Here is a 14644-nt window from a genome sequence, read left to right as displayed (position 1 = left end):
CCTTCAATCAGCCCAGAGCCTAGCCAGGGAGACTAACAAGAAAGACATGGTAATATCAGTATAAAAGTACCTATGATGTACTATTAGAATACAAATGAAGAACAATTTTACCTGCTGGATTCAGGGGAAATAATAAGATATTTGAGCTGAATCTTGAAGGATAAGTAGGGCTTTGCCCTGTGAAGGCAAAGCTAACAGGAGGGACAGAGACATGAAAGTGAAAGTGTTTATAGTGTACAGACGTGTATCAGGCATGGCTGGTAGGATGCACAGGCACTAGGGCATTGGAACTGAGTCAAAAGTTAAGATTAGGCAATATAGGGAAGAATCTTATTGTGGAGGAGATAAAAGGCTGTCAAAAGATTTTAAACCACAAGGCTGGGCGTGGTGGCTCATGCCTGTAATCCCAGCACTTTGAGGGGCCGAGGTGGGAGGATCACTTGAGGTCAGGAGTTTAAGACCAGCCTGGCCAACATGGTGAAACCCTATCTCTACTAAAAACACAAAAATTAGCTGGGCATGGTGGTGAGTGCCTGTAATCCCAGTTATTTGGGAGGCTGAGGCAGGAGAACCCCTTGAACCCGGGAGGCGGAGGTTGCAAATAAGCCGAGATCATGCCACTGCACTCCAGCCTCAGCGACAGAGCGAGACTCTGTCTCAAAAAAAAAGAAAAAAAAATTTTAAACCACACAATGGCACAGTCAATCTGGTTTGAAAAACCTGGCTGGCTGGTGGCAGTGTAGAAAATGAATTGGGTAGAGACCAGAGGCAGAAAAAACAATTAGGAGACTATGGCAAGCATTTAAATGAGTGTTGAAGACCTAGACGATGTGTGTGACAATTAACTTATTTAATTAACAATGTTAATTAAAAATTAACTTATAGCCTGGCACAGTGGCTATAAGGGATGAGGAGGTAAGTTCCACAGGTATTTGTGAGTGGGGGTAGAGTGGCTAGGAATTTGTTACTAATTTGAAATGTGGGTAAGGAAGAAAAAGTAATGGAGTATTTTTGATTGAGTTAAAAAGGTAACTTGTAGATGTTGATGCCACTAAATAAGGTTCAGAAGTGAGGAGAAGCAGGTTTGTGGGTGAATGATGAAAATATTTCAATGAATGATCATAAAGATGACAGATTTAAGTTTAAAGTAGCAATAACTACAGTAAGTTTAAATGGTATAAATGTACCAATTAAAAAACAGAAACTGGCAGAGTGGGTAAAAAAACATGGTCTAACTATATGCTACCTATAAGAAACATTTTAAACATAATGGGATGCCATCATGGCAGACAGGAGGCAAGACTAGATTGCAGCTCCTACTCAGATGGACAGAGCAGCATGCGGAGGCTCACACCATGAATTTTGACTGCAAGAAAGAACCAGGAATCCCAAGAGAACCCACAGACCCTCTGAAGGAAGCAGAATGCTCCTGCAGGACCCAGGAGACACCCCGAATACTGTGAATGCCCAAACTGCAGAAGTGGGAAAGGGAGATCCTCCTCTCCGGAACACACACCCCCACTGGGGAAACTGAACGTCTGTTTGCAGGAGAAGTTTGTGACCTTACCTGGAGCTGAGTCAATTTAGAGAGCCCAGCGAAATACAGAAGTAGAAGAAGCAGCAGGAAAGCCCTGGGAGCTCGCTGGGTCTTCAAGCAGGCCATTCCTGCCTGGCACCACAGGGATCCTTCGGGAGGGCAGCCAGAGGAATAGGAGGGGAAACACTATAGGGAGAAGGAAGTCTCCAGCTGAACTTTGTAACAATTTGAACTGGCGAGAAGCCTCCTGGCCAGAAGGGGGAGGGCATGAATCCGGTGTGCAGACTCCATAGGTGGGGGAAGAACCAAGCCTTTTTCTTTCGCAGCTGGGAGGTGGGTAGCCTGGGGCAAGTTCTCAGGCCCAGATCCCATACTGCCTGGAAACAGACTTGGGGCTGTTGAGGGGGCATGGTGGGAGTGAGACTGGCCCTTCGGTTTGTGTGGGAGCTGGGTGAGGCCTGTGACTGCCAGCTTTCCCCAGCTTCCCTAACAACCTGCATGACTCAGCAGAGGCAGCCATAATCCTCCTAGGTACGCAACTTCATTGACCTGGGAACATCACATCCATCCCCCACAGCAGCCTCAGAAAGATCCAAGCAAGGAGATTCTGAGCTCAGACACACCTAGCCCTGCTCTCACCTGATGGGCCTTCCTTATCCACCCTGGTAGCTGAAGACAAAGGGCATATACTCTTGAGAATTCTAGGGCCCCACCCACCACCATTTCCAATCCATACTACCATAGCTTGATGCTCTTTGGAAAGCGCCACCTCCCAGCAGAAGGCCAACCAGCACAAAAATAGAAAATTAAACCACCAAAGCTAAAAACCCTCAGAGTCCATTTCACCCCCCTGCCACTTCCACCGGTACAGGTGCTGGTATCCACGGCTGAGAGACCCATAGATGGTTCACATCACAGGACTCTCTGCAGACAACCTCCAGTACCAGCTCAGAGCTGGGCAGACTTGCTGGGTGGCTAGACCCAGAAGACAGATAACAATCACTGCAGCTCGGCTCACAGGAAGCCACATCCATAGGAAAAAGGGAAGAGTGCTACATCAAGGGAACACCCCGTGGGACAAACGAATCTGAACAACAGCCTTCAGCCCTAGACTCTGACAGAGCCTACCCAAATGAGAAGGAACCGGAAAACCAACTCTGTTAATATGACAAAACAAGGCTCTTTAACAACCCCCCAAAAATCACACTAGTTCATCAGCAATGCATCCAAACCAATAAGAAATCCCTGATTTACCTGAAAAAGAATTCAGGAGGTTAGTTATTAAGTTAATCTGGGAGGCGCCAGAGAAAGGCAAAGCCCAATGCAGGGAAATCCAAAAAACGATACAAGAAGTGAAGGGAGAAATATTCAAGGAAATGGATAGCATAAAGAAAAAAAAAACAATAAAAACTTCAGGAAACACTGTACACACTTAAAGAAATGCAAAATGCTCTGGAAAGTCTCAGCAATAGAATTGAACAAGTAGAAGAAAGAAATTCAGAGCTCGAAGACAAGGTCTTCAAATTAACCCAATACAACAAAGACAAAGAAAAAAGAATAAGAGAATATGAACGAAGCCTCTACGAGGTCTGGGATTATGTTAAACAACCAAACCTAAGAATAATTGATGTTCCTGAGGAAGAAGAGATGTCTGAAAGTTTGAAAAACATATTTGAGGGAATAATCAAGGAAAACTTCCCCGGCCTTGCTCGAGACCTAGACATTCAAATACGAGAAGCACAAAGAACAAGTGGGAAATTCATCACAAAATCATCATCGCGTAGGCACACTGTCATCACGTTATCTAAAGTTAAGACAAAGGAAAGAATCTTAAGAGCTGTGAGACAAAAGTACCAGGTAATGTATAAAGGAAAACCTAACAGATTAACAGCAGATTTCTCAGCAGAAACCCTACAAGCTAGAAGGGATTGGGGCCCTATCTTCAGCCTCCTCAAACAAAACAATTATCACTAAGAATTTTGTATCCAGTAAAACTAAGTATCATATGTGAAGGAAAGATACAGTCGTTTTCAGACAAACAAATGCTGAGAGAATTTGCCACTACCAAGCCACCACTACAAGAACTGCTAAAAGGAGCTCTAAATCTTGAAACAAATCCTGGAAACACATTAAAACAGAACCTCTTTAAAGCATAAATCATACAGAACCTATAAAACAAAAATGTAAGTTAAAAAGCAAAAACAAAAAAAACCAAGGTACACAGGCAACAAATAATACTATGAGGTATCTCACATCTCAATACTAACATTGAATGTAAGTGGCCTAAATGCTCCACTTAAAAGATACAGAGATGCAGAATGGATAAGAACTCACCAACCAACGATCTGCTGTCTTCAGGAGACATAAGGACTCAAATAAACTTAAAGGGGTGGTAAAAGGCGTTTCATGCAAATGGACAGCAAAAGCGAGCAGGGGTAGCTATTCTTGTATTAGACAAAACAAACTTTAAAGCAACAGCATTTAAAAGAGACAAAGAGGGACATGATATAACAGTAAAAGGCCTTGTCCAACAGGAAAATATCACAATCCTAAACATTTATGCACCTAAGACTGGAGCTCCCAAATTTATAAAACAATTACTAATAGACCTAAGAAATGAGATAGACGGCAACACAATAATAGTTGGGGACTTCAATACTCCACTGACAGCACTAGACAGGTCATCAAGGCAGAAAGTCAACAAAGAAACAATGAATTTAAACTATACCTTGGAACAAATGGACTTAACAGATATATATACAGAACATTCCATCCAACAACTGCAGAATACATATTCTATTCAACAGCGCATGGAACCTTCTCCGAGATAGACCATATGATAGGCCATAAAACGAGCCTCAATAAATTTAAGAAAATTGAAATTATATCAAGCACTCTCTCAGACTACAGTGGAATAAAACTGGAAATGAACTCCAAAAGGAACCTTCGAAACCGTGCAAATACATGGAAATAAAATAACCTGCTCCTGAATGAGCACTGGGTCAAAAATGAAATCAAGATGGAAATTAAAAAATTCTTTGAACTGAATGACAATAATGAAACAATCTATCATAACCTTTGGGATACAGCAAAGGTGGTGCTAAGAGGAAAGTTCATAGCCCTATAAATGCCTACATCAAAAAGACTCAAAGAGCACAAACTGACGTTCTAAGGTCACACTTCAAGGAACTAGAGAAACAAGAACAAACCAAACCCAAAGCCAGCAGAAGAAAGGAAATTACCAAGATCAGAGCAGAATTAAACGAAATTGAAACAAATAAAAAATACAAAAGATAAATGAAACACAAAGCTGGTTCTTTGAAAAGATAAATAAAATTGATAGACTGTTAGCAAGATTAACCAAGAAAATAAGAGAGAAAATCCAAATAACCTCATTAAGAAGAGAAACGGGAGATATTAAAACTGACATCACTGAAATACAAAAGATCATTCAAGGCTACTATGAACACCTTTATGCACATAAACTAGAAAACCTAGAAGAGATGGATAAATTCCTGGAAAAATACAACCCTCCTAGCTTAAATTAGGAAGAAATAGATACCCTGAACAGACCAATAACAAGCAGCGAGATTGAAACGGTAACTTAAAAATTATCAACAAAAAAAACAGTCCAGGACTGGCCGGGCACGATGGCTCATGCCTGTAATCCCAGCACTTTGGGAGGCCGAGGCGGGCGGATCACCTGAGGCCAGGAGTTCAAGACTAGCCTGGCCAACATGTTGAAACCTCGTCTCTACTAAAAATACAAAAACTAGCCAGGCATGGTGGTGTGTGCCTGTAATCCCAGCTACCAGGAAGGCTGAGGCAGGAGAATCGCTGGAACCCAGGAGGCGGAGGCTGCAGTGAGCTGAGATCGCGCCACTGCACTCCAGCTTGGGCGACAGAGTGAGACTCCATCTCAAAAAAAGTCCAGGACCAGACAGATTCACAGCAGAATTCTACCAGACATTCAAAGAAGAATTGGTAACAATTCTTTTGACACTATTCCACAAGATAGAAAAAGAGGGAATCCTCCCTAATTCATTCTATGAAGCCAGCATCACCCACTAATACCAAAATCAGGAAAGAACACAACCAAAAAAGAAAACTACAGACCAATATCCCTGATGAGCATAGATGCTAAAATCCTTAATAACATACTAGCTAACCAAATCCAACAACATATTGAAAAGATAATCCACCAAGTTCAAGTGGGTTTCATACCAGGGATGCAGGAGTGGTTTAACATACACAAGTCAATACATGTGATACACCACATAAACAGAATTAAAAACAAAAATCACGTGATCATCTCAATAGATGCAGAAAAAGCATTCGACAAAATCCAGCATCCTTTATGATTAAAACTCTCAGCAAAATCAGCATAATGGGGACATATCTCAGTGTAATAAAAGCCATCTATGACAAACCCACAGCCAACATAATACTGAATGGGGAAAAATTGAAAGCATTCCCTCTAAGAACTGGAACAAGACAAGGATGCCCACTCTTACCACTCCTCTTCAACATAGTACTGGAAGTCCTAGCCAGAGCAATCAGACAAGAGAAAGAAATAAAGGGCATTCAAATGGGTAAAGAGAAAGTCAAACTGTCACTGTTTGCTGACGATATGATCGTTTACCTCGAAAACCCTAAAGACTCCTCCAGAAAGCTCCCAGAACTGATAAAAGAATTCAGCACAGTTTCCAGATACAAGATTAATGTAAACAAATCAGTAGCTCTTGTATACACCAACAGCAACCAAGCGAAGAATCAAATCGATAACTCAATCACTTTTACAATAGCTGCAAAAAAATAAAATACTTAGGAATATACCTAACCAAAGAGGCGAAAGACATCTACAAGGAAAACTACAAAATGCTGCTGAAAGAAATCATAGATGACACAAACAAATGGAAACACATCCCATGCTCATGGATGGGTAGAATCAATATTGTGAAATGGCCATACTTCAAAAAGCAATCTGCAAGTTCAACACAATCCCCATCAAAATACCACCATCATTCTTCACAGAATTAGAAAAAACAATTCTAAAATTCATATGGAACCAAAAGAGCCCACACAGCCAAAGCAAGACTAAGCCAAAGAACAAATATGGAGGCGTCACACTTACTGATTTCAAACTATACTATAAGGCCATAGTCACCAAGACAGCATGGTACTGGTATAAACACAGGCACACAGACCAATGGAAAACAATAGAGAATCCAGAAATAAACCCAAATATTTACAGCCAACTGATCTTTGACAAAGCAAACAAAAACATAAAAAGTGGGGAAAGGACACCCTTTCCAACAAATGGTGCTGGGATAACTGGCTAGCCAAACTGGATCCTCATCTCTCACTTTATACAAAAATCAACTCAAGAGGGATTAAGGACTCAAATCTAAGACCTGAAAGCATAAAAATTCTAGAAGATAACATTGGAAAAACCCTTCTAGACATTGGCTTAGGCAAGGATTTCATGACCAGGAACCCAAAAGCAAATGCAATAAAAATAAATAGTTGGGACTTAATTAAACTAGAGCTTTTGCACAGCAAAAGGAACAGTCAGCAGAGTAAACAGACAACCCACAGAGTGGGAGAAAATCTTCACAATCTATACATCCAATTAAGGACTAACTAATATCCAGAATGAACAACAAACTCAAACAAATCAGTAAGAAAAAACAGTCCATCAAAAAGTGGGCTAAGGACATAAATAGACAATTCTCAAAAAAAATATACAAATGGCCAACACACGTATGAAAAAATGCTCAACATCACTAATAATCAGGGAAATGCAAATCAAAACCACAATGTGATACCATCTTACTCCTGCAAGAATGGCCATAATAAAAAATCAAAAAATAGATGTTGGCGTGGATGCGGTGATCAGGGAACACTTCTACACTGCTAGTGGGAATGTAAACTAATATAACCACTATGGAAAACAGTGTGGAGATTCCTTAAAGAACTAAAAGTAGAACTAACATCTGATCCATCAATCCCACTATTGGGTATCTACCCAGAGGAAAAGAAGTCATTATTAGAAAAAGATACTTGCACACGCACGTTTATAGCAGCACAATTTGGAATTGGAAAAACGTGGAATCAACCCAAATGCCCATCAATCAACCAGTGGATAAAGAAACTGGTATGTATACACGATGGAATACTACTCAGCCATAAAAAGGAAATAATTAACAGCATTTGCAGCAACCTGGATGAGATTGGAGACTATTATTCTAAGAGAAGTAACTCAGGAATGGAAAACCAAACATTGTATGTTCTCACTGATATGTGGGAGCTAAACTATGAGGACGCAAAGATGTAAGAATGATACAATGGACTTTGGGGACTTGGGAGGAAGAGTGGGAGGAGGGTGAGGAATAAAAGACTACAAATAGGTACAGCGTATACTGCTTGGGTGATGGGTGCACCAAAATCACTAAAGAACTTATGTAACCAAATATCACCTGTACCCCAATAACTTATGGAAAAATTAAAATAAAAAAATATTTCTATGAGTGACCATTACCATCTAGCTAACTACTCAAGCCAGATACCTGTGATTCATCCTAGGCTACTCACTTTTACTACCCCAGCTAGTCAGTCACCAAGTCCTACAAATTAGACTTATTTTACATCTCTCAATTCAGCTTATCTTTACAGTTTCTAGCTCTACTGGTATCATAATCATCAAAATCGGAAGTAACCATTTCTCTGGGTTAATAGCCTCTTACATGGTCTCCCTGTCTCTAACCTGAAGCCCCCACCTAGTCTGTCCTTCACAATACTACCAGAAAACTATTTCTAAAACAAAAATCTGAACATGGTAATTATGCCTCTGAGTGAAATCCTTCAAAGCCCCACTCTGCTCCCAGCAGTTTGCAGGATAAAGTTCCGTCTTGGTTTATCACAAAAAGTCATTTAAAATTCCACTCCTGCCTACCTCTCCCACCAATCTCACACATGCACCTTTCCCAGCCATGTGTAATTCCTTGTAGTACCTTTAACATACTAGCCTCCATGCTTTTGCACTTGCTATTTATTCCCTGTGTCTGACACGCTCCTTCCTTTCTTCTCTCATATAGCTAAATCCTAGCTCAAATAACAGGTTTCCAGGAAACTATTCCTAACACTGTGATTTATAAGGCTGACCTATTTTTGTGTAGTACCTTCTGTAGAATATCACCATCTAATACTGTAATTGTGAGTTTACCCATTTCACTAGTCCACAAGATCCCTGAGGACAGAGAATATGTCTCATTTGATTTTATAGCATGTAGCAGTGTCTGCCACATATAGCAGGCACTCAGAAAACATTTGTTGAAGGAGTTTAGTTTTGGATCTATTAGTTGATGTGGTTGAATTACATGTAGGTAGACAGATCCTATATATTATGTGAAAAGGCAGCAAGCACAATAATGTTCTTGTTTAAAAATCATAAAGTCACTGAAAGTAAACAAAGAATTACAGATCTAAAGCCAGTTCAGGACTAGAAGAAGAGCATAAATATGTCTACTGAAAATGGCCAAGAACAGACCCTGAGAAACAGTAAATGTAAGGAGATGGAAGAAGAAACAGTGGGAGTATAAGAGAACAAAGGGAAACAGAACCATGGAAAGCCAGGAGAAGGAGAACACGTAGTGTCAAATACTTGAGCCAACGAAATCTCAGGAAAATACTGTTGAGCAGGTAGACATTTTAGGTTCTCTTGTTTATATCACCCTTACCTAATGCAACACACAAAAAGCACAGGTGACAACTTAGTACAGTATTGTGTATTCTGCTTTATAGGTTTAAAATTGGTTATATTTAACCTTTCAGCTCTAAAACCAAATGAAAATCATTAAGATACCTTATCTGAAACTGTGATAAAGTGTTTATTAAACCAAGAAGATTAGAAAATTAAAATACTTAAATATCTTTTTTTCTTTCCTTAATTACCTCTTATTTGGGTATCTATTATCATTATTTTAAAAATGTCTAACATGGAGGGGCTTTTGTATTATTTAAGTTTACATTAGTGGTATAGTACCCTGAGCAATAGTATTCACTGTTTGGCAACCTTTAAACATCAAAAGTTTTCATTTGCTAATTTCTTCTAATTGAAGAAACTCTTGTTTCTAATGATACATCTTAATTTTAATTAAGTGTCTTCATGCAACTGTAATTTCTGATACACAAAAATACTTTATGGTAAACAAATTAAATCATACCTGAAAACATAGTAACCATAAAACAATAAGCATACCCCTGTATCTGTATCCGATTTTGATGAACTTAGACTTTCCTGAGAGGGTGATGGGGACACACGTCCTAAAAACAACATAATAATTGTAAAAAAGGCATGTATGTACACAAACAGACCCACCAAAATATAACATTCAGAAGTAATGACACAGCAATGTCTAATAGTTAGAGAATATAGTATTCTAGAAAAATACTAACAATTGAGGCATAACCCTGTAAGAGCCAAAATATTTGTTTTAATCATTTTTACATAAAAACTTCATAAAATGGCTTAACCATTTCCCTACTTTAGTAAACAAAATACCATTAAATCCTCAGTATTCGAATAGAACACATTCTTATTAATCATGACAAGTAGCAAGAGGAAAAATAAAGGAGCAGAAAGGTTCAGGGCTGGGGTTAGTCTCAAGGGCCACTGAAAATAGTCTTTTTGCTCTTGGCAGGGAAGTAAAAGAAATGACACACAGCTAGGACTAGAAAAACTCACCATATAGTAAACACAGTTTAACTTCTTGTCAAATTATTATCATCTTCAACTAAGTATTGAAACATAATGCAAGCAATACTCACAGGATTTACTCAAGTATATGAGGCCTAGCTTGCCAGTTTAGTGAATCTCCCTAGACTTCTATGTTCCTCAAATTGGTGCTTTGACTATATACTCTCACCCATGGCCACCTTTTTTCTCCTTTCTCCTATGCTTTACTTCTCGTTTGCAGCCTTACTTGATGGTGGGGAGGGTGTGGAAAAAACTTATTACACAGTTAAATAGTTATTAGAAAAGAATCCCATGAACTTAAAGCCCAAATTTACATCAATTCTACATACTTTCCTGATAACATCATGATACATAAATATCTGTACATAGTTGTAATCAGTGTGTACATAATATTCTGAGGCTTCTCTTTTCAACATTTTTTCATATATCCCTTGATATATTGACAATTCACATTTATTTTCCATGACTCTTTCCTTAATCATTTTTACTTACTGGATATATATGATTTTCACTCTTTTTCCAGTTTAATTAGCAATTCTATTTTAACCTAGGATAGAACTGAAGGTTGCCAGAGGAAACCAAATAACATGTTCTCAATAGTTGTTGAAATTAACTACACACTACACCTGGAAAGGGATAAATCAAAAGCTTTGTGGCAGCTCTTTTCATTGGGTTTAGAGACTTTTTGCCATTGATGTCTGTCTTACTTTCAAGTTTTTGGCTATTATCATAAGTAGTGGTTGCTGCAAATGACTGCCAGAAAAGTAGGGCATCAGTATACCTAAAATGTAAAAACTTCAGGTTTCTGTAGATTTTTAAATAGATGAAAAATACCTTCAGTATTGTATTTCATTCGCATATTGTTGAAATAGTCAAAAGCATTTTTTAAAGCCCATATTCTCACTACATTGTCTTGTCCAGCTGAGGCAAGTAATCGGCCACAGTGAGAAAATTTCATGGTCCAAACAGCTCCCTGTGAAAACAAAAGAAGTTTCAAAGTTAACACTTTACACCTTTAGAGACTTTACTTTTGGCCTGGCATGGTGGCTCACGTCTGTAATCTCAGCACTTTGGGAGGCTGAGGCAGGTGGATCACCTAAGGTCAGGAGTTCAAGACCAGCCTGGCCAACATGGTAAAACCCCATCTCTGCTAAAAATACAAAAATTAGCTGGGCATGGTGGCGGGCGCCTGTAATCCCAGCCACTTAGGAGGCTGAGGCAGGAGGATCGCTTGAACCTTGGAGGTGAAGAGTGCAGTGAGCCAAGATCGTGCCATTGCACTCCAGCCTGGGCAACAAAAGCAAAACTCTATCTAAAAATAATAATAAATAAAATAAAATAGAGACATTACTTTAAAGCCAAAGTTTAAAATTACGCCAAATTACATATACTAAGATAATGCTCAAATGGCTAACACTACTTCAGTCCAAAAGTTCAATGGTGCTATAATACCACAAAAGTAGACTTTCAGAAGAAAGGCAGGGTAAGATAGTTGTAGTGTTCCATAATCTAAACTAACAACTTCAAGAACTCAAACCCTGTCCACATATTAACAGAAATGGGAGTTCTAAAGTGGTCAGAAATCTTCATTGGAAAAGCACAAATCCTAGTTGGAGAACTTAGTCCCCTAGCTGAACGTAAAGATGGGTGGCAGAGCCCTCAGCATAGCACTAACAACTGAGCAGGATTGAGGAAGACTAAAGCCCACCTTGGCAGTGACCCGTATAGCATCGAGCACTTAGAAGTGTTACAGTTTTGGAATGGGCTGGGCGTGGTGGCACGTGCCTGTAATCCCAGCACTTTGGGAGGTCCAGTCGGGTGGATCACTTGAGCTCAGGAGTTCAAGACTAGCCTGGGCAACATGGCGAAACCCCATCTCTACAAAAAATACAAAAAATTAGCCAGGCATGGTGGTGCGCACCTGTGGTCCCAGCTACTCAGGAGGCTGAGGAGGGAGGACCGCTTGAGCCCAGGAGGCAGAGGCTGCAGTGAGCTGAGATCCCGTCCCTGCACTCCAGCCTGGGTGACAGAGCGAGACTTTGCCACAAAAAGAAAAAAAAAAGGTAGTTGTATTGGACTGGTGTGGTCTCATCCTACTTTTCTCTCCAGAAACAAGGTTTCAAAGTATATGACCAGAATCTCTAGATACTGAAAACAATAGGAAAGTATGTGTGTGTGGTGGGGGTGGAGGAGCAGGGAGAAAGAACATGAACCTCTTAAGTTGGAAAGACCAAAGCTTATTACAAGAAATACTATTATATACACATTCAGACGTATCAAAAAGATTATGCCACAGCCCATTTATTGAAATAACCATTCACTTCTACAAAATTCAAGTGTATTAAAAATGAGTCATTTGGAGCCTACTACGATGAGATTTTATTTAAAACAGGAAATAACGAGTCAACACAGTACTAGGAAATTCATCAATTTCCTTAAGGAAAATACTAAAATCAACTCAAACATTTATCTGTAGATTGTAAACATCAAAATTTAAATTTGAATTTGGTTGCCATCCAATATATTTATGGTTGCTTCATTCCAGTTAAGCCAACTTTTAGACTTAAAATGTAAACAGATTCCCTGATCAAGGGCACAGTATTATTTATTCAGATCTAAATTTTATCACTGCCTTCCTTGTGTTCCTAGCATTTTCAGGGGTTAACTGCAATATAGTTTGTGCAATTGCATCTACATTGGTACATTTGAACTCTAAAGGAGAACTTGAACTTTTACCTTTCTCCTTGTTTTAGCTGAATATCTCACTTTACAACATATACTGAGCTTCTGATATATTATGTAAATTATTTAAAATATGGTTGGGAACATTTTAAACATTTTTCAAAGTTACAGACCACCCTCTAATTTAACTGCTTTAAAGTTTGGTGCCTTTGCATAGCTTTCTTAGCGATACAGACTGAGAATTTAGTTATTCAATAACTCCTTTTTTTCTTTTTTTTTTTTTTTTTTTTTTTGAGACGGAGTTTTTTACTCTGTAGCCCAGGCTACAGTGCAGTGGCACAATCTCAACTCACCACAACCTCTGCCTCCTGGGTTCAAGCAATTCTCCTGCCTCAGCCTCCCAAGTAACTGGGATTACAGGCACCTGCCACCATGCTCGGCTAATTTTTATATTTTTCGTAGGGACAGGGTTTTGCCATGTTGGTCAGGCTGGTCTCGAACTCCTGACCTCAAGTGATCCGCCCGTCTTGGCCTCCCAAAGTGCTGGGATTACAGGCGTGAGCCACTGCACCTGGCCGATAAGTCACTTCTGGAATAATTCAGAGATAGACTCTGCATTACCTATTCATTAAATCATGTTAACATAAATTCACCGTTCTTGAGTCAGCCTAGCAAAGTTAAATACATAGAAAGAGATAGTTTTGTAGAAGCCAAAGTATTTCTCTTAACAAAAACAGTATCAATCCTAAAAAATGAAAAAGTTGCTTACCATATGTTCACCACTAAGATCTTGCACCACTTTGATCTGATCAAAATCATAAGGTCCTTTGAAACCGTGTGCTGCTTTGAATTTAACTGGTCTTGTGTATGGCATTCCTTCATCATCACTTGATGAAGGATCATCTTGATCAGTATGAAACACTGAACAGAAAAGCAACAGAAATCACTACTAGCTAATGTAGATATTGCTACTATCATAATTTCATATTTCCTGCATACCAAGAAAATTCATTAAATGGAAGAGCAAAATTTATTATATAACATACTGGTTAAAAACATGGAGTCTAATGCCAGACTGCCAGGTTCAAATCCAGCTCTGTCATTTATTATCTGTATGACCATAGGCAAGTTACTCAACTTTCAATGCCTCTTAGTTTTCTCATCTATCAAGTGGGGATAATGATGGTACTTACCTCATAGGGTTTCTATGGGATTAAATGAATTAATACAGGTAAAAGTGCTTAGTACAGTCCCAGGCACTGAATAAGTACTATGTAAGTTTCATTAAATAAAACAAATGAGTACAATAATGACAAAAGCATAGGAGGTTAAGATATGTGCAAATTTAGAAAATTTACCTAATTAAAAAAATTTATTTATTTATTTTTATACAGACGGGGGTCTCACTATGTTGCCCAAGCTGGTCTCCAACTCCTGGGCTTAAGTGATCCTCCTGCCTTAGCCTTCCAAAGTGTTGGGATTACGGATATGAGCCACCATACCCAGCCCTACCTAATTTTGAAAATATAGTTATTCCCCAGTATCCATGGCAGGACCTGCTATGGGTACCAAAATCTGCGAATGCTCAAATTCCTTAACATAAAATGGCACGGTATTTGCACATAACCTGTGCACATCCTTTCATGTACTTGCTTTCTTTTTTAAAG

At 39.2% G+C, this 14644-nt stretch overlaps 1 protein-coding gene across 2 annotated transcripts in view; it reads right to left on the bottom strand.

Annotated features, from left to right (window-relative positions):
• WDR44 (WD repeat domain 44) overlaps positions 1 to 14644 on the bottom strand; it is a 102609-nt gene that overhangs the window by 28966 nt on the left and 58999 nt on the right. For both annotated transcript variants that reach the window (XM_054471960.2, XM_063660603.1), the window contains exons 10-12: positions 13747 to 13898; positions 11130 to 11268; positions 9798 to 9862 (exon numbers count right to left, since the gene is read on the bottom strand). In XM_054471960.2, coding sequence (XP_054327935.1) covers positions 9798 to 9862; positions 11130 to 11268; positions 13747 to 13898 — 356 coding nt within the window. The remainder of the gene's footprint in view (positions 1 to 9797; positions 9863 to 11129; positions 11269 to 13746; positions 13899 to 14644) is intronic.

The sequence above is a fragment of the Pongo pygmaeus genome, chromosome X (assembly GCF_028885625.2).
Source record: "Pongo pygmaeus isolate AG05252 chromosome X, NHGRI_mPonPyg2-v2.0_pri, whole genome shotgun sequence".
NCBI lineage: Eukaryota > Metazoa > Chordata > Mammalia > Primates > Hominidae > Pongo > Pongo pygmaeus.
This window is presented reverse-complemented; position numbering and strand designations above follow the sequence as displayed.